The 27026-nt window shown below is 36.3% G+C and overlaps 1 protein-coding gene across 2 annotated transcripts; it reads left to right on the plus strand.

The window, feature by feature from the left end:
* Positions 1-20835: 20835 nt before the first annotated feature.
* On the plus strand, positions 20836-26612 carry LOC112802628 (protein arginine N-methyltransferase PRMT10). 2 transcript variants are annotated; one of them, XM_025845916.3, is made up of 8 exons: positions 20836-21207; positions 21401-21593; positions 21704-21809; positions 22317-22506; positions 22854-23036; positions 23119-23202; positions 24203-24422; positions 26210-26612. In XM_025845916.3, the coding sequence occupies exons 1-7, from the start codon at positions 21022-21024 to the stop codon at positions 24377-24379; spliced, it is 1119 nt and encodes a 372-aa protein (XP_025701701.1). In that variant the 5' UTR covers positions 20836-21021; the 3' UTR covers positions 24380-24422; positions 26210-26612. The 2 variants fall into 2 exon arrangements, 1 of the variants encoding a protein (XP_025701701.1); XR_011882405.1 differs by having other exon boundaries at positions 20861-21207; positions 23119-23238.
* Positions 26613-27026: the final 414 nt, after the last annotated feature.

Here is a 27026-nt window from a genome sequence, read left to right on the forward strand (position 1 = left end):
CAAAACATATTTTTATACAAAATCCCAAAGAGTAGATCTTCGCTCCCAAAGAGTTTTCAGCAAGCTCAACGTGGTGTCTCACGTCCTGCATCTGAAAGTAACAATATATGTATAGAATGAAAATCGGAGGTTCTCAGCATGATAAAGGTGTCAACATAGATAATATATAAGGTCTTGAAAAAGCCAGAGGTATTCCTAGAACTTCGACATTCAGATTTTAACTTAAATATTATACTAAACCAGAAACTCAGTACTCTTATATAAGAGATTCTACTTCCAATCTAACTCTTCACCTCCTGTCATCTCAAATCTCTTTATCACCGGTGGAACTACCCTCAGCACCTCTACCAGCATGAGGGATCTCTCAAATGTATACACATACAAATCAAACAAGGAAAACAGAGATAATGATACATATACAGCAAGTAGAGCAAGTAGCATGATAAGCGGATAATTTATACGCTTTTTGGCATTGTTTTTATATAGTTTTTAGTAAGTTTAAGCTACTTTTAGGGATGTTTTCATTAGTTTTTATGATAAATTCACATTTCTGGACTTTACTATGAGTTTGTGTGTTTTTCTGTGATTTCAGGTAAATTCTGACTGAAATTGAGGGATTTGAGCAGAACTCTGAAGAAGGCTGACAAAAGGACTGCTGATGCTGTTGGAATCTGACCTCCCTGCACTCGAAATGGATTTTCTGGAGCTACAGAACTCCAATTGGCGCGCTCTCAACGGCGTTGGAAAGTAGACCACCAGGGCTTTCCAGCAATATATAATAGTCCATACTTTATTCGAAGAATGACGACGTAACTTGGCGTTGAACGCCAAGTACATGCTGCTGTCTGGAGTTAAACGCCAGAAAAACGTCATTATCCGGAGTTGAACGCCCAAAACACGTCATAACCTGGAGTTTGACGCCAAGAAATGCCTCTACTCGTGGATTGATCAAGCTCAGCCCAAGCATACACCAAGTGGGCCCCGGAAGTGGATTTATGCATCAATTACTTACTCATGTAAACCCTAGTAGCTAGTCTAGTATATATAGGACATTTATCTATTGTATTAGACATCCTGGATTGTATTTTGAATCCTGTGATCACATATTGGGGGCTGGCCATTCGGCCATGCCTGGACCTTTTGCTTATGTATTTTCAACGGTGGAGTTTCTACACACCATAGATTAAGGGTGTGGAGCTCTGCTGTACCTCAAGTATTAATGAAGTTCTATTTTCTTTTATTCAATTCTCCCTTATTCTTATTCCAAGATATTCATTCGTACCCAAGAACATGATGAATGTAATGAGTTATATTACCCTCATTATCATTCTCACTTATGAACGTACGTGATTGACAACCACTTCCGTTCTACATGCAACAGAGCTTGAATGCGTATCTCTTAGATTCCCCAACAGAATCTTCGTGGTATAAGCTAGATAGATGGCGGCATTTATGAGGATCCGGAAAGTCTAACCTTGTCTGTGGTATTCCGAGTAGGATCCTGGGAATCCGGAAAGTCTAACCTTGTCTGTGGTATTCCGAGTAGGATTCCGGTAATGAATGACTGTGACGTGCTTCAAACTTGTAACCTGCTGGGCGTTAGTGACAGACGCAAAAGAGGGATTCTATTCCAGTAGGGGAGGGAACCAACCGGTGATTAGCCGTACTGTGACAGAGTGCGTGAGCATTAGTTTTCACTGCGAGGATGGGATGTAGCCATCAACCATGGGTGATGCCTCCAGACTGGTTAGCTGTGCGAGTGACAGCCGCATAGGATATTTCCCCGAGAGGATTGAAAGTAGCCACAGTTGATGGTGAACCCCTAACCAAAGCTTGCCATGGAAAGGAGTAAGAAAGACTGAGTAGAAGCAGTAGGAGAGCAGGCGTCCTTAAGCCATGCAGCATCTCCATTCACTTATCTGAAATTCTCACCAATGGATCTGCATAAGTATTCTATCCCTTTTATTATTCCTTTTTATTTTTCCAATAATCACAATTACCCTTTAATCTCCCTAACTGAGATTTACAAGATGACCATAGCTTGCTTCATACCAACAATCTCTGTGGATTCGACCCTTACTCACGTAAGGTTTATTACTTGGACGACCCAGTACACTTGCTGGTTAGTTGAACGGAGTTGTGAATCCAAATAAAGACAATTTTTGAATAAATCCATATAAGCACAAAGAATAGTGATCACAATTTCGTCCACCAAGTTTTTGGCGCCGTTGCCGGGGATTGTTCGAGTATGGATAACTGACAGTTCATCTTGTTGCTCAGATTAGGTAATTTTCTTTTCAAAAAACTTTTTCAAAAATTTTTTCTTTTTCGTTTTTCCAAAAATGTTTTTCGAAAAAATTAATAAAAATTTTTTTATCTTTTTCAAAATTTGATTTCAAAATATCTTATCTAACCTCCTATCTTCTTATCTTTTCAAATTTGATTTCAAATCTTTTTCAATCAACTAACTAACTTTTTGTTTGTTTCTTATCTTTTTCAAAACCACCTAACTACTTTTCCCTCTCTAATTTTCGAAAACTCTCCCTCTCTTTTTCAAAAATTCTTTTTGTTTTAAATTTTAATTTTAATTATATTTTGTCTTTGATTTTCGAAAATTACTAACCCCTTTTTCACAAATTATTTTCGAAATTTCTCTTCTCTTCTCTTATTCTATTTAATTAATTAATTACTAACACTTCTCCTCACCTCTCTTCATCTAAGAATCCGAACTTCTTATATCCCTTGTATTTGGATTCTTCTACCCCTTTCTTCTTCTACTAACATAAGGGAATCTCTATACTGTGACATAGAGGATTCCTCTTTCTTTTCTTGTTTTCTTCTCTTTCATATGAGCAGGAACAGGGAAAAAGGCACTCTTGTTGAAATTGATCCAGAACCTGAAAGGACTCTGAAGAGAAAATTAAGAGAAGCTAAATTACAACAATCCAGAAACAACCTTTCAGAAATTTTCAAACAAGAGAAGGACATGGCAGCCGAAAATAATAATAATAATAATGCAAGGAGAATGCTTGGTGACTTCACAAAGCCAACGTCCAAGTTTGATGGAAGAAGCATCTCCATTCCTGCCATTGGAGCCAATAACTTTGAGCTTAAGCCTCAACTAGTTGCATTAATGCAACAAAACTGCAAGTTTTATGGACTTCCATCTGAAGATCCTTATCAGTTCTTAACTGAATTCTTGCAGATCTGTGAGACTGTAAAGACTAATGGAGTTAATCCTGAAGTCTACAGACTCATGCTTTTCCCTTTTGCTGTAAGAGACAGAGCTAGAATATGGTTGGATTCACAACCTAAGGATAGCCTGGACTCCTGGGATAAGCTGGTCACTGCCTTCTTGGATAAATTCTTCCCTCCTCAAAAACTGAGCAAGCTGAGAGTGGATGTTCAAACCTTCAAACAAAAAGATGGTGAATCCCTCTATGAGGCTTGGGAAAGATACAAGCAGCTGACCAAAAGATGTCCATCTGACATGTTTTCAGAATGGACCCTATTAGATATATTCTATTATGGTCTCTCTGAATTTTTGAAAATGTCACTGGACCATTCTGCAGGTGGATCTATTCACCTGAAGAAAACGCCTGAAGAGGCTCAAGAACTCATTGACATGGTTGCAAACAACCAGTTCATGTACACCTCTGAGAGGAACTCCGTGAATAATGGGATACCTCAGAAGAAATGAGTTCTTGAAATTGATGCTCTGAATGCCATATTGGCTCAGAACAAAGTGTTGACTCAACAGGTCAACATGATCTCTCAAAATCTGAATGGATTGCAATATGCATCCAACAGTACTAGAGAGGCAGCTTCTGAAGAAGCTTATGATCCAGAGAACCCTGCCATGGCAGAGGTTAATTATATGGATGAACCTTATGGAAACACCTATAATCCATCATGGAGAAATCATCCAAATTTCTCTTGGAAGGATCAACAAAAGCCTCAACAAGGCTTTAACAATGGTGGACGCAATAGGCTGAGTAATAGTAAGCCATATCCATCATCTTCTCAGCAACAGACAGAGAATTCTGAACAAAACACTTCTAATTTAGCCAATATAGTCTCTGATCTGTCAAAGGCCACTTTCAGTTTCATGAATGAAACAAGATCCTCCATTAGAAATTTGGAAGCACAAGTGGGCCAGTTGAGTAAGAAAGTCATTGAAACTCCTCATAGTATTCTCCCAAGTAATACAGAAGAGAATCCAAAAGGAGAGTGCAAGGCCATTGATTTAATCAAAGTGGCCGAATGCACTAAGGAGGAGGAGGACGAAAATCCTAGTGAGGAAGACCTCCTGGGACGTCCTTCAAGCAAGAAGGAGTTTCCTATTAAGGATCCAGAGGAATCTGAGGCTTATATAGAGACCATAGAGATTCCATTAAATCTCCTTCTGCCATTCATGAGCTCTGAAGACTATTCTTCCTCTGAAGAGGATGAAGATGTGACTGGAGAGCAAGTTGCTCAATATTTAGGAGCTATCATGAAGCTGAATGCCAAGTTGTTTGGTAATGAGACTTAGGAAAGTGAACCTCCCTTGCTCATTAGTGAACTAGATACTTGGATTCAGAGAACTCTACCTCAAAAGAAACAAGATCCTGGCAAGTTTTTAATACCTTGCACCATTGGCACCATGAGCTTTGAGAAAGCTCTATGTGACCTAGGGTCAGGGATAAACCTTATGCCACTCTCTGTAATGGAGAAGCTAGGAATCATTGAGGTACAACCTGCCTTGTTCTCATTACAATTGGCAGATAAGTCATTGAGACAAGCTTATGAAATAGTAGAGGACGTGCTAGTAAAGGTTGAAGGCCTTTACATCCCTGCTGATTTCATAATCCTAGACATTAGGAAGGAAGATGATGAATCCATCATCCTAGGAAGACCTTTCCTAGCCACAGCAGAAGTTGTGATAGATGTCAACAGAGGAGAGTTAGTCCTTCAATTGGATGGGGAATACCTTGTGTTTCAAGCACATGGCCATCCCTCTGTGACAAAAGAGAGTAAGCATGAAGAACTTCTCTCAGTTCAAGGTCAAGAAGAGCCCACACAGTCAAACTCTAAGTTTGGTGTTGTGAGGCCACAACCAAACTCTAAGTTTGGTGTTCAAATTCCATATCCAAACTCTAAAGTTTGGTGTGGAGACAACACACTAAATTGACCTGATCATCTTGTGGCTCCATGAGAGCCACTGTCAAGCTATTGACATTAAAGAAGCGCTTGTTGGGAGGCAACCCAATTTTATTTATCTAATTTTATTTTATTTTGTTTTAGTGTTATTTTTGTGTTGAATTAGGTACATGATCATGAGAAGTCACGAAAAAAATCAAAAGAATTAAAAACAGAGTCAAAAACAGAAGAAAAAAATTTTTCACCCTGGAGGCAGCGCAGACTGGCGTTCAACGCCAGTAAGATGCATCTGGCTGGCGTTCAACGCCAGAACAGAGCATCTTTCTGGCGCTGAACGCCCAAAACAAGCTACATCCTGGCGTTTAACGCCAGGATGCGCACACAGAGGACAATCTGGCGCTGAACGCCAGAAACAAGCATGAAACTGGCGTTCAACGCCAGAAACATGCATTACATGGGCGTTTAACGCCCAGAACATGCACCAATGGGCGTTTGAACGCCAGAATGATGCATGAAGGCAATTTACACGCCTATATGGTGAAGGAATGGTATTTCTTTTCACCTCAGGATCTGTGGACCCCACAGGATCCCCACCTCAGGATCTGTGGACCCCACAGGATCCCCACCTACCTTTTCTTTAATCCTAATCACACTCTCCTAATCCAAATCTCATTTTCAATGTCACACTTCCCAAAAACCTTCACCAATCACCTCAATTCCTCTTCCCAATTACCTCATGCACCATTCACATCAACCTCCTCTTCCCCATAAACCTCACCTACCTCCATAAAATTCAAATTCAATTTCCCACCCATTCCCACCCAAAATGGCCGAAACCTAACCCTCCCCTCTCCCTATAAATACCTCTCCTTTCTTCTTCATTTTCACACAACACAAACCCCTTCTTCTCTCATATAGCCGAACCCCCTCCTCTCTTTCTCTACCAAAATTCTCTTCTTCTTCTTCTACTCTTCTTTTCTTTTTTTTGCTCGGGACGAGCAAATTTTAAAGTTTGGTGTGGTAAAAAGCCTAAGTTTTTTATTTTTCATTCACCATCAATGGCACCCAAGACCGGAGTTTCCTCAAGAAAAGGAAAAGGGAAGGCAAAAGCTTCCACTTCCGAGTCATGGGAGAAGGAGAGATTCATCTCCAAGAGCCACCAAGACCACTTCTATGATGTTGTGGCAAAGAAGAAGGTGATCCCCGAGGTCCCTTTCAAGCTCAAAAAGAATGAGTATCCGGAAATCCGACATGAGATCCAAAGAAGAGGGTGGGAAGTCATAACCAACCCCATGCAACAAGTTAGAATATTGATGGTTCAAGAGTTCTATGCTAATGCATGGATCACTAGGAACCATGATCAAAGTATGAACCCAAATCCAAAGAACTATATCACAATGGTTCGGGGGAAATACTTAGATTTCAGTCCGGAAAATGTGAGGTTGGCATTCCATCTACCCATGATGCAAGGTGATGAACGCCCCTACACAAGAAGGGTCAACTTTAATCAAAGGTTGGACCAAGTCCTAAGGGACATTTGTGTGGAAGACGCCCAATGGAGAGTAGACTCCAAAGGCAAACCAGTCCAACTAAGAAGACTGGACCTCAAGCCTGTAGCTAGAGGATGGTTGGAGTTCATCCAAAGATCCATCATTCCTATAAGCAACCGATCTGAAGTTACTGTGGATCGGGCCATCATGATCCATAGCATCATGATTGGAGAGGAAGTAGAGGTTCATGAAGTCATCTCCAATGAACTCTACAAAATAGCCGACAAGCCTTCATACATGGCACGGCTAGCCTTCCCCCACCTCATATGCCATCTATGTTATTCAGCCGGAGTTATCATAGATGGAGATGTCTCCATTGAAGAAGACAAGCCCATCACCAAGAAAAGGATGGAGCAAACAAGAGAAGTTCCTCACGGCCCTCAAGAAGAACATGAGGAAGTTCATCATCAACAAATGCCTCAAGGAATGCACTTTCCTCCCAACAACTATTGGGAGCAACTTAGTACCTCATTGGAAGACTTGAGCCATAATGTTGAACAACTAAGGGTGGAACATCATGAACACGCCCTCACTCTCCAAGAAATAAGAGAAGATCAAAGAGCAATGAGAGAGGAGCAACAAAGGCAAGGAAGGGACATAGAAGAGTTGAAGAACATCATTGGTCCTTCAAGAAGAAGACGCCACTAGAGGTGGATTCATTCCTTGTTCTTTATTTTCTTTCTGTTTTCGGTTTTTAAGTATTGTGTTTATCTATGTTTTTGTGTCTCTACTTCATGATCATTAGTGTGTAACCATGCCTTAAAGCTATGAATAAAATCCATTAGTCCTTCACCTTTCTTAAAAGAAAAATGTTTTAATTCAAAAGAACAAGAAGTGCATAATTTTCGAAATTATTAGTGAATTTAATTTAATTATATTGATGTGGTGGCAATACTTTTTGTTTTCTGAATGAATGCTTGAACAGTGCATATTTTTGATCTTGTTGTTTATGAGTGTTAAAATTGTTGGTTCTTGAAAGAATGATGAGCAAAGAGAAATGTTATTGATGATCTGAAAAAATTCATGAATTGATTCTTGAAGCAAGAAAAAGCAGTGAAAAAAAATGGCGAAAATTTTAAAGCAAGGATCCAAGGCTTTGAGCATTAATGGATAGGAGGGCCCAAGGAAATTAAAATCCAGGCCTAAGCGGCTAAATCAAGCTGTCCCTAACCATGTGCTTGTGTCATGAAGGTCCAAGTGAAAAGCTTGAGACTGAATGGTTAAAGTCGTGATCCAAAACAAAAGAGTGTGCTTAAGAGCTCTGGACACCACTAACTGGGGACTTTAGCAAAGCTGAGTCACAATCTGAAAAGGTTCACCCAGTTATGTGTCTGTGGCATTTGTGTATCCGGTGGTAATACTGGAAGACAAAGTGCTTAGGGCCACAGCCAAGACTCATAAGTAGCTGTGTTCAAGAATCAACATACCTAACTAGGAAAGTCAATAACACTATCTGAAATTCTAAGTTCCTAGAGATACCAATCACTCTGAACTTCAAAGGAAAAAGTGAGATGCCAAAACTGTTCAGAAGCAAAAAGCTACAAGTCCCGCTCATCTAATTAAATTAATATTCATTGATATTTTGGACTTTATAGTATATTCTCTTCTTTTTATCCTAATTGATTTTCAGTTGCTTGGGGACAAGCAACAATTTAAGTTTGGTGTTGTGATGAGCGGATAATTTATACGCTTTTTGGCATTGTTTTTATATAGTTTTTAGTAAGTTTAAGCTACTTTTAGGGATGTTTTCATTAGTTTTTATGATAAATTCACATTTCTGGACTTTACTATGAGTTTGTGTGTTTTTCTATGATTTCAGGTAAATTCTGACTGAAATTGAGGGATTTGAGCAGAACTCTGAAGAAGGCTGACAAAAGGACTGCTGATGCTGTTGGAATCTGACCTCCCTGCACTCGAAATGGATTTTCTGGAGCTACAGAACTCCAATTGGCGCGCTCTCAACGGCGTTGGAAAGTAGACCACCAGGGCTTTCCAGCAATATATAATAGTCCATACTTTATTCGAAGAATGACGACGTAACTTGGCGTTGAACGCCAAGTACATGCTGCTGTCTGGAGTTAAACGCCAGAAAAACGTCATTATCCGGAGTTGAACGCCCAAAACACGTCATAACCTGGAGTTTGACGCCAAGAAATGCCTCTACTCGTGGATTGATCAAGCTCAGCCCAAGCATACACCAAGTGGGCCCCGGAAGTGAATTTATGCATCAATTACTTACTCATGTAAACCCTAGTAGCTAGTCTAGTATATATAGGACATTTATCTATTGTATTAGACATCCTGGATTGTATTTTGAATCCTGTGATCACATATTGGGGGCTGGCCATTCGGCCATGCCTGGACCTTTTGCTTATGTATTTTCAACGGTGGAGTTTCTACACACCATAGATTAAGGGTGTGGAGCTCTGCTGTACCTCAAGTATTAATGAAGTTCTATTTTCTTTTATTCAATTCTCCCTTATTCTTATTCCAAGATATTCATTCGTACCCAAGAACATGATGAATGTAATGAGTTAGATTACCCTCATTATCATTCTCACTTATGAACGTACGTGATTGACAACCACTTCCGTTCTACATGCAACAGAGCTTGAATGCGTATCTCTTAGATTCCCCAACAGAATCTTCGTGGTATAAGCTAGATAGATGGCGGCATTTATGAGGATCCGGAAAGTCTAACCTTGTCTGTGGTATTCCGAGTAGGATCCTGGGAATCCGAAAAGTCTAACCTTGTCTGTGGTATTCCGAGTAGGATTCCGGTAATGAATGACTGTGACGTGCTTCAAACTTGTAACCTGCTGGGCGTTAGTGACAGACGCAAAAGAGGGATTCTATTCCAGTAGGGGAGGGAACCAACCGGTGATTAGCCGTACTGTGACAGAGTGCGTGAGCATTAGTTTTCACTGCGAGGATGGGATGTAGCCATCAACCATGGGTGATGCCTCCAAACTGGTTAGCTGTGCGAGTGACAGCCGCATAGGATATTTCCCCGAGAGGATTGAAAGTAGCCACAGTTGATGGTGAACCCCTAACCAAAGCTTGCCATGGAAAGGAGTAAGAAAGACTGAGTAGAAGCAGTAGGAGAGCAGGCGTCCTTAAGCCATGCAGCATCTCCATTCACTTATCTGAAATTTTCACCAATGGATCTGCATAAGTATTCTATCCCTTTTATTATTCCTTTTTATTTTTCCAATAATCACAATTACCCTTTAATCTCCCTAACTGAGATTTACAAGATGACCATAGCTTGCTTCATACCAACAATCTCTGTGGATTCGACCCTTACTCACGTAAGGTTTATTACTTGGACGACCCAGTACACTTGCTGGTTAGTTGAACGGAGTTGTGAATCCAAATAAAGACAATTTTTGAATAAATCCATATAAGCACAAAGAATAGTGATAACAATTTCGTCCACCATAGCAGATAAGCAAAGATAAGCAGTTAGGCAAAATAAAATAATGCACACTCAAGCAAAACATACAATGCACATGATGTGTAAAATCCGAGAAATTAGTGAATAATTAGCTAATAAACTAATTATTAAGCAAATAAATTAGAAAATAGAATTTATGGTTTAGTGAGATAGAACTAATTAAAATAAGAAATTTGACACTAATTTTAAAGAATTTGGCCTAAGATTGGGCCAAACCGAGCGAATCGGGCCCATAATGGGCCTAAGGTCCAACCCACTTGCCATATAAATGAAGGGCATCAGCCCTTTTTTCCTTAAATGGAAATGGAAACACGCTGAACTTGGAAGCAAAAGAGGGAAGAACAATTCCCAAATTACAAACCATTCTTCCTTGATTCAAATCCTTATAACTTTTGATCCGAAGCTCCGATTGCCGCACTGTTTGTGGCCATGCGACCAGCGTCAAGCTCTACAAAACCCAGTACCTAATCAGGTAAGGAATCCATGTTTTTTTCCTCAATTTTCTCCTTCCTAATTTCAAAATTTTGATGAACAATTATGTTAAAAATTATTTAATTTCGGTGTTTAGGTTCGAATTAGCTTGCGAATTTTGTTGGGTTTAGCTCATTGGAGCTGTGGGTCAGGAAAGCACCCTCAAACCCTTTGTGAAACGTTGAATTGGTGAACTCTATGTTGATTATAGTGAATATTATGATGTTAGATTGAAATTGGTTGTGGATCGGAGACAATTTGAGAAATTGAAAGCTAGAGATTAAACTTTGGAGGCTGGGTTTGTTGGTGAGGGGCTGGAGTGGTGGAGCTTGTGGTGCGGTGAACGCTTGAGGTGTTTTGAGATTAACGGAAAATCGGCTAATGTATGATTTTCGTTTCTCATATTTAATATATAATGTATTGTAAAAACTTAGGCTAGATGACCGTAGAATAGGTTGAAGTGCATGAGTATACTAAATGCTTAGTACCTTTGATGATATTAGTGAACATATGAGTACTTGTTATTAGTGTTGTTGAGTTGGGTGGTTGGATTATATGTTAAATAGTTGATGATAATTGTGTCAAGTGATGAAGTTGATGAGACTATGTGATATTTGATGATGATATGGATTTATGATGATAATATTTGATATGAATAATGATTATTTGTGGGGGATTAAGAATGCTTATGTATTGATGATAAGTTATGTGGAATGATTGTGGGTGTTAAGCTTACTGAAGTTGGACTTGATGAATAAGATGTCATAATATGAATGTGGGATGATGAGGAATGATTTAGTTGTCTTGATGTTGTTTGTAAGCTTGGAATGTTAGAAATGAGTTATGATCGTTGGTAAAATAAAGATTGGAGAAGTTTTGTGAAAAACTAATTTTTGGCCGAACTTTGACAAGCCATAACTCGACTTTCAAATCCCCAAATTGTTTCAAATTTGTTTCATATGCAAATTGGGTCCGTGAAGTTTACGTCATTCGAATAACGGATAATAAATGCTTTAAAACAAAAAAGTTATGCGCGTTGGAAGTTCGGAGTGTAAAACTGAAATTCGGCAGTATTCAACATTTTTGCCACTCTGCATATCTTGCGTACGCGAACACTTGCACGCGACGCGAACAACCTTTTTGGGTTTGTCATCTAATGTATATGTGATCCCTGTTTTCAGCAAAGTAGGTTTTGTGTTTTAAAATCTAATTTCGAGCCTCTAAACCTCTATTTTTACTTTTTTAACCCTAAAACTTAGTTGTATGCTTAGTGATGAGGTGGAGTTAGGAATGAATGGTAGATTGGAAGAGAAGAAAGCTTGAAAACATGATGAATCATGGTTGGGAAGTGTGAAAGTGTTATGCAATTGATGAATATTTGGCCATAATAATATTGAATTAATGTTTATGAATGAATATGATAATTGAACTCTGTTTGGGATGATTGATGATGATGAGTATGTTGAGTTTCTCTTTGTTGTAAGGTGTGTCGGGCACTATATCCCATGAGTGTGACGAGCACTATATTCCGAGAGTGTGGCGGGTGCTATATCTCAAGAGTGTGGGAGCACCTTACCCTGGGAAGTGTGGTGGACACTATATCCCATGAGTGTAACAGGCACTATATCCCGAGAACATGACGGGCGCTATATCCCTAGAGTGTGAGAACACTTTGTCCCAGAAAATGTGATAAGCACTATATCCCATGAGTGTGGCGGGCACTATATCCCGAGAGTATGATGGGCACTATATCCCAAGAGTGTGGAGGCATGTTAGAGAGATGATATCCGGGTTAACTGTCGGATGTGTTGGGTTTTGGCGATATAACCGACATGTAAGCTCACAGCCAGTAGAAAAGGTATGCATCATATGCATTTGTATATTTTGTTTGAGTGTGCATTGTCTTGGCTTGCTTAATTGTTTATTCATGTTAATTGCTAATTGCCTACTTGTTATATATGCTTTATGTATGTGCTTGTCTTGTCTGTGTTGCTTGTCTGTGCACCGGAGTTGGAGGATTGGAGGAAAGGCGGAGGATTGAGAATTTTAGTACAGTTTTGGTTAAATTTAGGAAGCTTAGAGGACCACCCTACTTCTGTTTTTCATTTTTGAATATTTAAGTTTTATAATATGAGTGTCGGAGTTCTAGGATTGCCTCTGGCTTTTTCGGGAGCTTATATCTTATGTATGCAGCACCACTACCATGCTGAGAACCTCCGATTCTCATTCCATATGAATATTTGTTATTTTTCAGATGCAAAATAAGTGGCACCTCGCTGAAGCATTTTGGGAGCATCTGTCAGCGCAGGATTCTTGTGTTTTGGGTTTATGTTTTGGTTATGACTATATATATGGATACCTTTATCTCTCCATTATGTATATATTATACTTTGTCCCTCCTAGAGGTTGATTTGGAAAAACAGGTTCGGTAAGCTTTCTTTTGGACCTTTTTGGGTTTATCTCGTATATACTTATATAAATATTCTCCGACCAACCTTAGCTTCGCATGTTGAGCTTGAAGTTTGAATATTTGTATCTTTGACACTCCCTTTTTATTATTCATATACATATATTTTATGTTTCTTCGTGCGCAAGTTTTCTGTTGATGTGAGCGTTACGACTTTTGTTTTAGACATTCCTTCAAAGTCTCCCCGTTATAAAAATTTTTCAACTGTTATTATATATATTTTACTTTTAGATGTCGTAATACATTGCTACCTCAGTTTTATGACTTAAGCATAAGACTCTGTGTGGTAGGGTGTTACATGATGCATGCTTGACCTATGGCTGATGAGTCTCATCTGTCGGTTATCCAGCCAAACTCGACATGTCCGGTAACTAACCCTGAATAATTCATGCGTGTGCGCATCCCCAAGCTAAAAAATCCATAATAATTCAATATATATATATATATATAACTCATTCAAAAAGATATAAGTTTCCGGCCACACTTACGACGTATGTAAAATTCAGATAATTAGTAAATAATTAACTAATAAATTAATTATTTAAAGAAATTGAAAAATTAAATTTGATAAGTTAAAAGAGTAAAAATAATTAAAATATAAATTTTAACACTAATTTTAACGGTTTTAGCCCAAAATTGGGCCAACGAGCTAAATCGAGCAAGCCAGGCCCAAATAGGCCCAAGCCCACTCACTTAACCCACATATAAGGCTTGTAAACAGCCTTTTTCCCCATTCATTTATGCCAACCATGCTGAGAAGAGAGATGGTAGAAGGAACCTTAACCCCTAAATCCCTCCAAACTTTAAATCCTTGTAACTTTCAATCCAAAGCTCCGATTGACGAGTTGTCAGCGGGCCGTGCATTTGTCTCAAAATTCTCTACAAAATTCTTTGAAGAATTTGGTAAGAAAATCACATTTTCTCACCCGAATCTCCCCTTTTTATTTTTGCAAATCTTAGATTTTGGGTATTGAAGAATTGAATAATTTTGATAGTTTAGGTGAACTCTAACAGCGGGTAATCACTGGGTTTTGTCCATTTAACCTGTAGGTAACAGTAAGAAAACCCTAACCCTTGTCAATATTTGATTTTTATGAGGATTAAAAATTTTAAATTGTGGCTATATATGAAATTGTGTAATGTTAGATTGAATTCATGTGAAATTGAAGTTAAAGTCGTGAATTGGAACTAAGTTATGGTGGATGTAAGTTGGTTGAGTTTATTTGAAGACCTTGAGGCTTGCGAAGAAGAGAATTTATGGTGTTTGTGGCTTAGGGAGAAATCGGTCAAGGTATGATTTTAGTTTTTAGTAGATAATATATAATGTTACGTTAAAACTTAGGCTAGTTAACCGTAGGACAAGTTTAACTAAGTGAATATGTTGAGGTTTAGTGATTTCTAGTGAAAATATTAAGTTTATTATGAAAATTTTATGATAATTATTATTAATGAGGTTGATGATAGTTAATGATGATTGTGATGATTGATGATGACAATAAATTATGATTTGATGATATTTTGATGAATGATGTTTGAAATTGGGTTGAAAATTATTGGGCGGATGGATGAGATAGTATGTATTGATGATGAGAAGTGTTTGAAAAATAGGCGAATATGATTTTGGGAGCATTGGAGTTGTTTTGGAAGTAAAATAGTGGTTTATGAATTAAGGTTTTGGAAATATAAAGGTTTTGGTGATTTTTGGTAAAACTTGATTTTTAACAAACATTGGCGGACCATAATTTGAGCCTCGAATTTTTTATTTGAATGAATTTTTTTTCAAATTAAAGAAATTTTAAAAGCTTTAAAACAGTATAAATTTTGTGAAAACCAGAATTTTGTAGAGAAAATTATGGATATTAAAAGTTGGGAGCCGAAAACTGAATTTTCCTAAGTTGCAGAAAACCAGGATTTCTGGTTTGTGTGTGCGTACACATGCTAGTGTGCGCACACAAAGACCAGGGAGTGTATTTTGGCTCGTGCGTATGCACGAGGGGTGTGCGCACAAATACCCTGAGGATTTGCAAGTTGTGCGTACGCACACCATGATGCGTACGCACATGCTGGAAAAGTTGTCTTGTGCATGCGTATGCACAGTATCATGCGTACGCACAATACTCTGTTTTACACTAAAATTCTGTTTTTACTATTTGACCTTTCCGGCAAGCCTGTAAACCTCTGAAACAACTGTTTTGATGAAAATTTACTATTTTTGAACTATCAACTATTCCTCTAAGTTTTCCAAACCACTGAAAACTTTGTATAAGATCCGATAGCTAACTTTTAGGCTTCGAACGGAGAGCGAACCTATTGGAGAAATTAGATTAACACTAAAGAAGATTTTGTGAAGTAAATAATTGAATTAATGAAGCAAGGATGAAGTTGAATGAGATAGGATTGATGATGAGGTTAGTTATGAGAATGAAGGATGACGAGGATTAAATTGTAATGATATTGAAGATAATTTTGAAAATGAAACTGATTTTGATTGAGTTGAGACTCCGGGTAAGATGCAGTGGTGTTATCCATTTGTTCCGGGAAAGGGTTGAGATATTGGGTAAGATGCAGTGGCGTTATCCACCTGCTCCAGGTAAGAGATGAGGAAGAGGAAGGTTGAGGAATGAATTTGATTATGAATTTTGAATGAATATGAATAAAAAATAATGAATTTGAGGATGGATGAGACATAATTAATGGCAATGATGATATTGATTTGTTGGATGTAGGGAAGGCAATAGGGCGCTAATCCCTCGATTCATTCTCCCACATTCTTTGTGATTATGAATGGAATGAGATTATGATTGATGTTGTGAGGACGGTGGTTTTGTCCCGCTCACGGTTTTGGAAAGTTGAGGATGAAGGATTTCCTCTCTTGTCGTGATGTGGGTGTGGGGAAGGTGGAAAGACATACTCCTTCATATTATTTTCTCCCACATCTTTCTTTGGTTGCAAGGTGGAAAGGCACACTCCTTCGATGTAGAAAGACACTCTCCTTCGTAATTCCTCCAGGAGAAGGTGGAAATGCACACTCCTTCGATGTGAAAAGGCACTCTCCTTCGTTTGTGTTCCTCCTCGGGATGCGCAACCTAGAGACAATGTCCGGGTTAGCTACCGGATGTGTCGGGCTTTGGCAATTTAATCGACATGTGAACTCACGGCCAGTAGGACAGACATACATCATGTGCATTTGTATGACTTGTTTGGGTATGCATTTGTTTTGATTTGCCTAAGCACTTATCTGTGATTAACTGCTATCTGATTTATGTGTTGTAACTGCTATTTATATGTGTGCTTTCCTTATCTGTTTTGTTTGTCTTTACAACTGAGAGATCCCTCGTGTGGTGGAGGCGTGGCGAGGGTTGTTACACCGGTGATTTGGAGGGTTAGAGAAAAAAATTGAAGAGTTAGTTTAGAAATGAGAATCCTTGGGTAGATTACCAAACTTTATGGTTTAGTATTACTTTTAAGTTTGATTTTGAATGTCAGAGTTTTAGGAATGCCTCCACCTTTTCCGGAACCATATATATTATCTATGTGAACACCTATACCATGCTGAGAATCTCTAGTTCTCATTCCATATATATTTGTTATTTTCCATATGCAGGACGTGAGACACCTCACTGAGTGTACTAGACGACTCTTTCAGAAGCGAAGATCTACTTTTTTGGACTGTTTAAAGGAAGAAGAAAAGCTACGTGCGGGATCCGAAGATCCTCCCCCGCCGACCTTCTTCTATGAATGTAATTCACTTAATTATACGTAGGATTTCTAATTCAAATTCAAATCCTAATCTTATCTTATTCAGAATAATTAAGATAGTCTCTAACTAATTCAAATCTTCAAATCATAATCAAAGGAATTCAAACTAATTAATTACAAAGTCTTATTCAATATTCAAATTGAAATAAAATCTTCAAGGTTGGGCTTGATACGAATCAATGCTGGACAATGCAGGTTTTGGGCTAGTGTGGCATGCTCACACTCCTTGTGGCAAGCATGAGTTTGGAAAACACTCCAAGACTTTAATTGGGCGAGGGCATGGCACGCCCATTTCCTGGCGTGACATGCCTATTTTTGATTGGGCGTGTCACACCCTTCATCTTGAAGTGCTTCCAGGGACTTCTCTTGGTTAGGGCGTGGCACACTCTTTTCTTCATGTGGCACGCCTTTGAATTTGAATGGCTCCAGGGGTTTGTGGGCTTGCTTGCTTTGAAATTTAGGCTTTTGGGCGTGTAAGAGGGTGTTTGAGCATGTCACTTGCTTGTTTGGGCGTGACATGCTATGTCTTGGGTGTTTTGGGTGTGCCACTTGCTATCTTGGGCTTGGCACACCATGTATTTTTTCCTTCTGGCGCTGATTTTTGAACTACAAGGATGAGGATTGTTTGCGGTCCAAACTAAACGTCCACTATAGACATATGTATATCGTGGCAAAACTCTAGATGTTAGCTTTCTAACGCCACTAAAATTGCCTCATTTAGAACTCACTAGCTCAAGTTATAGTCACTGGAGTATGAAGAGGTCAAGATGGATAACATTATAAATTTGCTCCCAAGGTTGATTTCTTGCTTGGGCGTGGCAAGCCCTTGCTTAGTTCCATAGGGCATGGCACGCCAAGTGCTTCTTGTCCGAGGCGTGGCTTGCCTTGCCATGCATGTGACACCCCTGACTCCTTCTTGTTTGGGCATGGCGCGCCCTGTCCTAGGCCTGACATGCTTGGTTTGATGGTTGTGGGGCGTGGCACGCCCTCTCTTCCTTCCTGTAGGGCGTGGCACTCCCTGTCTTCTATTTAGGTGCATGGCTTGCATGGCTTGACTCTACGTCCTTGGTTCTCCATTCTTCATGCTAAATTTTCCTCCTTGATCAACCTCTCTTTGCTATTTGATTTACCTTTCTTTTGATCATAATTTCTTGAAAACACTTAAAAAACACCTCAATAGTACAAGATACTTAAAATTGGTAAGATTAGAAGATAAGACTATAATTAAACCTATGAAAATAATGAATTAAATCAATAAAAACAACTAATGATGCAAACGCATCAGTAGGAGTATGCATTTGGATGTTCATTTAGTTTAGACAAATTTACAAATATAAGTATTTCTGCAGAAATAAAGAATTCAGTTTTATTTTCACTTTGACTCCTGATTTCATAAAGTTTATTAAAGTTGAACCAATTGAAAATAGACATGCATTAGATCATTTTTGCATATAATTTTTGAATTTTCTCATCCAAATTTGTTCAGCGTCATTGAGTATATTAGTATGGTGATTATCGTGGTTTTGTCGCGATACTAAGATGATAAAAGCTGTGATAATTCCATAATTGATATATGAGACGGACCAAATTATTAAAGTAATTAGAAAAATAGCATTCAGATGCACGCATAAGGTTTATAAGATGTGATTGTGTGAGAAAAACATATATGTATAGCCCAAGTAGAAGATTGTTAAGCAAATATTATTTTCTAATATATTTATAAGCAATATATATATATATATATATATATATATATATATATATATATATATATATATATATATATATATATATATATATATATAATCACAAATTAGCTATTTCACATTATATAACTTACATAACGATGATTTCAATTATTGTGATTAAATAAGTCATTATTACTTTTGATTTGGAATCAAATGAGAATAAAATTATAAATACTATTTTATTTGGATTTTAGGATTTAATGCGTAATATAAATAGTGACTTAGGGTTTTGATCCCCAACACTTCAAAACTGTCTCGGTAACACTTTTTTCATCAGAGAAATTGTGATTCATCCTTATCAAGGATACAGAAGATTTTGGTTGAAAAATAATAAAAAAATCATTTTTTTTCAATTATACTCATATATTTCTATGCTTTAAATTCTCTTTTTTAATAATTTAACATAAGTGGTCTTAAAATTAAAAAATAAAAAATTTTAACATTAACCACTCAATCAATTCAAATTGGTTAAACATTTATAAAATCTTATAAATCAAGTTCCTTTAGAATGAGAGAGTTGCTAAAATGATAAAGTAATCAGAATTATAAATTCATTATGATTAATCTATCACTTTATCATTTTATCAATATTTTCATTTTAAAGAATCTAAATTCAAATTTTATACTATAAAAAATAATAAGTCTCACTAATAAATTTAATTAAATATTTCTCCTATAAAATCTTATTAAGCTAAACTTGAGAACATGATTAGCGTAATTAAATGAGCACTATAATATAATTAATAAAATATATTATTTTTGACCAATACTTAATTTTAAGTATTAAATTTTAAATTTAATAATATAAATAAAATATAAAAGTGTTATTTTTTTAGGAAAAAAAGATAGATAGGTCCTTAACTTTTTAAATTTTTGACAAATACATCCCTGACAAAATTTAAATGCAAAAAAGTCCCTGACTTTAACAAACGGAGGACAATTTAGTCCTTCCGTCTATTTGCCTCTTATACACCAAACGGAACTGGCTGACGTGGCTGAAACGGTGTCCAGGTGTCCGTTACGGCGCCACGCTGGAAGTGGAATAAAGTTCGAAAGACAAATAAGTCCTTGACGTCACTTTACAAATAAAGTTCGAAGGACAAATAGGTCCTTGAGAATTTTTTTTTTATTATGCTTTTATTATGATTCTATTATGAGAATTTAGTTTATAAAATTATGCTTGTATTTTGAAATCTAGTTAACTTGTTGTATTTTGCAATTTAAATTATTTGTATTAAAATTGCAGAAATTGGACTTGTTCTGTTTCTATTTTTTTCTTAAATTGCATTAATTCAGTTTTAGTACATTTGTGTATTATATTAGAATTTGTTAAATTGCATTAGTTCAGTTTTCATCATACCAGTAGCATTAGTTAGCATCAGTTCATTTATGCATCAAGTTAGCATTAGTTCATTTGTGCATCATTCATGTATTAAGTTAGCATTAGTGCATTTGTGTATTATATTAGAACTAGTATTTTTATCAATAATAACATTACGAGAATATTTTTTTTAAATTGTAGTTCACTTTGTTCTAACAGTATAAATTATGTATGACACAAAAGATTTATAAAATCAAACTACTTTTACAAAAAAGTCATAAGTTGACAAAAGTTTTTGACTAAGAAGACCAAGATATCCGCATATAAAAAATTAAATAATAAGATTTTTAGTTATTATTTTTATATGAAAAAGTCTAATTTTTTATTAATAATTAATTTTAACATTCGTTATCTAAAATTTAAAATAATTTAATGTGTATGCTTTTAGATTTAAAAATATTTTAATTGTAAAAAAATATCAAATGACATATTTTGATTTGTCAAATTACTAATATAAAATATAATTATATATAGAGTAAAAATAGTAGAGAGAAATATAAAAATGGAGAGAGGTAGATGAGAGAATTTAGGAAAGGAGTTTATTAATTTAAAAAAAAATTCTCAAGGACCTATTTGTCCTTCGAACTTTATTTGTAAAATGACGTCAAGAACTTATTTGTCCTTCGAACTTTATTTTCCTTCCAGCGTGGCATCGTAACGAACACCTAGACACCGTTTCAGCCACGTCAGCCAGTTTTATTTAGTGTATGAGAGAAAAATAGACGAAATAACTAAATTATCATCCGTTTATTAAAGTCAGAAATTTTTTTGTATTTAAATTTTATTAGGAATATATTTATCAAAAATTTAAAAAGTCATGAGTCATGACCTATATGTCTTTTTCCCTTTTTTTTTTTAATGTTTCTCTAACTAAATTGTTGGTTTAGTCTAAGTTTGGAAAATAAAATGACAAATAAAAACGAAAGCTTAGTTTATATATAAGCAGAGAGTACCGAAGTAACCGAACCGAACCCTACCGCTAAACCAAGCCTGCCCTAAAAATTGAACAGCGTTCTTGACGGGTGCAGAGCGAGAGTCACCGTAACATGGGGACCTCAGCGAACGCCGCCGCTGGTGGCCGTGGAAATCCTGTCGACAAGGGCGTTGACTATGCGCAGTACTTCTGCACCTACGCTTTCCTCTACCACCAGAAGGAGATGCTCTCCGATCGGGTTCGCATGGACGCTTACTTCAATGCCATCTTCGAGAACAAGCATCACTTTAATGGGAAGGTAACCCTAATTAGAAAATAATTAAAAACAAATTACGCATTAGGTTTTAAGATGTGATTTTTGTTTTTGCTCTTTCTAACATGTTCTGATTTGTTATTGTAACTTAAAATGCTTGGGTTGGAGTGTTTTCTTGTATCACCATTATTGTTATACATGGGAGTGATTTTCTGCTGGCTTGGTTTATGTGGAGAAGACTGTTTTGGATGTGGGAACTGGAAGTGGCATTCTTGCTATATGGTCAGCACAAGCAGGTGCAAGGAAGGTATATGCAGTGGAAGCTACAAAGATGTCTGAACATGCGCGTTCTCTTGTTAGAGCAAATAATCTCCAGAATATAGTTGAAGTCATTGAGGGCTCAATGGAGGAAATTACACTGCCAGAGAAAGGTTTGAGCTAGTAGATATCTGTGCTTTTATAGTGGAAATTTCAAAACTTTTTGTGTTTTCTCCTTTTAGTATTTGTAATGGTCTTGAATGTAAAATTGGGAAACTTGCAGTTGATGTTATCATCTCTGAATGGATGGGTTACTTCCTCCTGCGCGAATCCATGTTTGATTCAGTTATATGTGCTCGTGACCGCTGGCTCAAACCAACAGGAGTTATGTAAGTACCACTTGTGGCAATCGAAATTACAGCAGAAAGGATTGTTTTGATACATTTTCATGATTTGATGGCTACTGACTTGTCAATTGTTGTGCACCTACTGCTACACAGTCCATTACTTGATTGCTTTGTAATTTTAAACATAATAAAAAAGTCTGAAAATTATTAGTCAACACGCTATAGTGCCGTGCGAACTGGGAACAATGTTCTAAAAAATGAGTTGGCTCAGATTCTTTACTTTTTGTACTCTGGTCTTCAGTTGATTCATTATCTTAGCTTAGAATATTCAATATTGTATTTACTATGCCTTTTTAAGTACATTATCAACTGTGTAGTAACTTAAGGTTTTTTTTAATACCAAACTGATGAACATTTTACATGGAAGTTGATATTGAGCAGTAACTTATGAGTTATGATTTCTATAAAATTCCTTGTCTGTGAATGGCCATTTTGGTGCTTTTAAGTGTTTCCTTTGGAATCATTAAAAGAGACCTTTATTTTTGTCAGGTATCCTAGCCATGCTCGCATGTGGATGGCACCCATCAGGACTGGGATAGGAGATCATAAAATGGGTGACTACCAGTCAGCTATGGATGATTGGCACAATTTTGTTGATGAAACAAAGACCTACTATGGTGTTGACATGAGTACTCTAACAAAGCCCTTTTCTGAGGAGCAGAGGAAATACTATCTACAGGCAAGTTCTGCACTTCGCGTAACTTAATTATAATGGTTAGTTTCAGTCAAAATAATATCGTCATTTTGTTTGGAGTCTTTCGTATCCTATAATTTAAATTTTTATTTGACCTTTGTATCTGTTTATAATGAGCAAAAACCTTCTTAAAGTGGAATTTAGATAAAATCTTTTGGAGCTGACTGATATATATTCATAAAATCCAACGGAAAAGTCCAATGAATGCTTTATTTTTTATGGCCAAACAGCTCCAATAGATTTATTTACTAGCAATGACTTTTCTTTTGCATTCAAAACTGATTTAATCTTGTCTTTGCCAATTCTAAATTGCATTTCTGTGATTTTTGTAGACATCACTATGGAGCAATCTTCATCCACATCAAGTGATAGGAACTGCTGCTATAATAAAAGAAATTGATTGTTTAACTGCCACGGTGAATGATATAGAAAAAGTCAGGTCAAAATTCTCGTTGTCAATAACTATGGATAACATGTTGTGTGGGTTTGGAGGGTGGTTTGATGTACATTTTCGGGTAAGTTACTCTGTTTTCCTGTTAATGACATAATACCTATCAACTATACTAACACTAACTATTCCATGCTTTTCTTCAACAGGGAAGAGGTGAGGATCCAGCAGAGCAGGAGATCGAGTTAACTACAGCTCCTAGTGTAGATTGTGGTACACATTGGGGCCAACAGGTGTGTGCTGCATCATTTTGGTGGTGAATTATTTTGGTCAGTCTGGTTTTCTAACTTTAAAGTAGTTGGGGACATAATGGAAAGAAGTGATAGACAACTCTTTTGGTTGATTTTTCTGTTCTTTTATAGAGGATCCCTTAACCTCTATCTTGTATTATTCTTCTCTTCATCTTAATGAAATTCTCCTTTTTCGAAAAAAATAAATAAAAAGGAAAAAAACACAAAAAAAAAATGACTTGAATTTATATATTTAATTGGTGGTGTTTGGATGATTTGAAGTGATGGTGCATGCATGTTGTTCAATGATTAATAACAATGCCATTTCATTATGGTAGGGAAATTCTAGTTGTTTACTCCTTTCCATTTGAGAATTTTGTGGACTTACACCCGGAGGAAAACAACATATCAAGTAAATCCGTGAAAAAAGTGTAATGGACTTATAGGGGGAAAAGAGCAATTCAGTGCACAAGCATCTCACATTAATGCAGTATTTGGAGAATGACTGCACCCAAAGGGTTTAATGTAGGCCGCCTAACTTGAGGGGGAAAAAGTATCAAATCTCAAAAGAATTTCAGCATTGGAAGGACGAAAATGTCCAGTGTAGCACCTTTTAAGGGACCTATGAATGCTGTTTCAATTTTTCTGGGATTTACTAGGTTCTATCTCTCAAGATCCACAAGTCCATCACAAAACTTTGGGCCTACTTTTCATATTTTTAAGGTTCCTTAAAATGGTTGTTCTATTGTTAAAATATACCATAGTAACTTCCGTACATTCTGGGATAAATAGGTCTTTACACTATCTATATACTATCATTTTCTATATACTATCACTGTAATGATGGGTCTTTGCTAATGTTTCAATTGACTGTGCTCATATTTATAGCTGTTTGATGGTGTCTTGTATGTCTGAATTCGTTTGCTTCATTTACTATGTGGCATGAGTTTCATTCAGTTCTCTGTTAAGTTATGTGCCATCACATATTTTAATTATTGATCAGGTGTTCCTGTTGCATCCACCCACACATGTGAATGAAGGTGATAATTTAACCATTTCTTTCCTAATGAGTCGCTCAAAGGAAAACCATCGTCTTATGGAGGTTGAACTTGGGTGTGAAATTCAACAACATTCTGGGAAGCTTCTTGCTCCTTCCAAACATAAGTACTATATTGAATAACATTTCGTATTCCTGATTGTGAAGACTTCATGCATCATTGAAGGTAGATTCCATAGCTCATGTTGCTTCAATGAATTGTGCTATTTTTTTAATTATAAAGAATTGTGATATTATAGATATATAAAAAGGTACATATTTGGTAAAGGTAGAAGTTCATCTCTGTTAAGTTTTTCCTGCTACAATATAGATCCTCAAATGTTATTTTATTTATGGCTAAACAGTTACTGTCAAATCATAATCTATTATCTTTTATTGGATTGGGAGGGGGTTACATAGCTTTGTTTTTCCAAAAATACCCTTTGAATAAAGTACTGATCATCTTTTGATTAATTTTACATTTGTTACTAGACATTTAAAAATTAAAAGGGTGGAAACTATTAATCTACTAGTTATATATAAAGGGGATTAAGATGAATTTGGTGGATTGTTTTTTTGCCCTCCTAAAATACCCTTCATTTATATATACACCAGTGTATTAATGTGCTTCTTAATCTATCATTTTATTTATTAAATGTGTGTTATAATAACTAAATATATAGAGTAATTACCCAAACTAGTACCTAAGGATTTTAAAAGCGAACATTTTATTCCCAAAAAAAAATTAATACATAGATAAATTTTTAAGGTTTTACTCCGGCAGACAAATCAATTCCCGGATTATTTTCCGGCAGAATAATTACCCAAATCAGTCCCCAAGGATTTTAGCGGACATTTTAGTCCCAAGAAAAAATTAATATACAGATCAATTTCCAACGTTTTTCTCTGTCAGATATAACAGTCCTCTTCCGTCCATTTTACTTTTACTATATGTCAATCTTTATTATTATTAACTTAGCTTTATGCATGTGGATGATGACACTAGTATATTAATATACACTTTTCTTTAGAAACAAGCAAGATGAATAATGATGCTTTGAAATCCAAATTAAAATATTTTCTTTTAATACAAACATGCTTTTTAAAATAGTACATCTTTTGATTATATTAAATACAAAAATATCAAATATTTTCAACTTTGTATTTCTTGTAGAATAATTTTTAATAATTTTATTGAACATTATTATTATTGAGCGACTATATATATATATAAGAATCTAATAAATAAATTTATCATTGCTTTTGTCCAAAAAATGCAGAAAATTATGGTACAGTATTATTGTGCAATTAATAATAATAATAATAATGATAAGAATTTTATTTTATTTTTTTTAGACGGGGGACTATTATGTCTGATGGAGAAAACGGTTGGGAATTGATCTGTGTATTAATTTTTCTTGGGGACTAAAATGTCCGCTTTTAAAATCCTTGGGGACTGATTTGGGTAATTGTTCTGTCGAAAAATGATCTGGAGACTGATTTGTCTGACGGAGTAAAATCTTGGGGATGTTTTTATGTATTAATTTTCCTTGGGAACTAAAATGTCCGCTATTAAAATTCTTGGGAACTGATTTGGGTAATTACTTATATATATATGATTCTTTACTAAACCTAAACCAATTGATAAGTTTAGATAACGCAGTTTTCATATTTTCTTTCGGGTAAAGTATACTTGTCCTCAACTTTTGCGATTTTCTTCAAAAATACTCTAACATTTAATTTTATTCAGCTTTGTCTCTAATGTTTTTGACTTGAGTCAAACTACTTCTAGACGTTAACTCTCATCTAAAAGGACAAATTGAAAACGTCCAGGGTAGTTTTTTACTCAAATTGATGGATAAAATTGAAGTTAAACGTTAGGGATATTTTTGAAGAAAATCCCAAACGTTTGGGATAAAAAATACTTCACCCATTCTTTTTTTCCGTTGCTTTTAACCTTTGATATTTGTATAGGAATGATTGTGTGATCAAATCATCAGGGAGAATTGTAACAACGCAATTGACGCCATATTTATAACAATTTTGGGCCTTCTAGGCACTTGGTGGACTTACGAGCAAATTATTGTTACGTAATTACCAGTGGCGACAAGGTTTTGGTTCAGTTTAAAGGGAAGCCTGTGTCCATTTTTGCTTTATGTTGTTGTTTTAGGATTTTGGTTTCGATGCTTCATTTCAAGAACAAGATTTTCCTTAAGCTTTTGTAATGTAGGCTGAATGTTTAAAATGTTGCATTCAAAAAAGTATGTTTAGGGGAGTTGAAAATATTATGCTGTAACATTAGATACTTGCAGAGCATTGCTGTATATTTTGGGTAATTTTATGCAGTTTTCTATAACGTTTTTCATGAGTTGCCAAATACATATTGTTTAATGCGAGATGCCGAGACTATGCGCGAGAATACAAGATCTGTTTGGATGTTTGGATCAATTAGGATTCTCTGGCGTAACTCAAGTGGGGCTATTGCGTCTAGGCAGGGCTCCCCAGTTATATACCTGGATGATTGTTGAGGCTTAACCATTAATTCTCGTAAATGGCGAGATTTGTTCTCTTTATGTGAGAAATCTGGTCACTATGAGAGATCTGTTTTTTGGCAGGATTCTCTGGCTTTATGACTGCAGGCTACATGACACATTGTCTCCTGATTGCTCGGAACAGTGCCCCTTATATGGGGATGCTTAGGAAATATCTATCCTAGTTTGATGTACCTTTCCTCGACCTTGTTTTTCCCCCGAGAAATTATGCTACATCAAGTCGTGTCTCCATGTTCGGG

This window comes from Arachis hypogaea, chromosome 5 (genome assembly GCF_003086295.3).
Source record: "Arachis hypogaea cultivar Tifrunner chromosome 5, arahy.Tifrunner.gnm2.J5K5, whole genome shotgun sequence".
Classification (NCBI taxonomy): Eukaryota; Viridiplantae; Streptophyta; class Magnoliopsida; order Fabales; family Fabaceae; genus Arachis; species Arachis hypogaea.

What these genes read in the sequence shown, in the direction of transcription:
- LOC112802628 (XM_025845916.3), top strand. Translation starts at nt 21,022, where the DNA reads ATGGGGACCTCAGCGAACGCCGCCGCTGGTGGCCGTGGAAATCCTGTC. An exon ending in AGAGGAAATACTATCTACAG is followed by an intron (nt 22,507 to 22,853) that starts GCAAGTTCTGCA and finishes TGATTTTTGTAG; the next exon opens with ACATCACTATGGAGCAATCT. An exon ending in GTACACATTGGGGCCAACAG is followed by an intron (nt 23,203 to 24,202) that starts GTGTGTGCTGCA and finishes ATTATTGATCAG; the next exon opens with GTGTTCCTGTTGCATCCACC.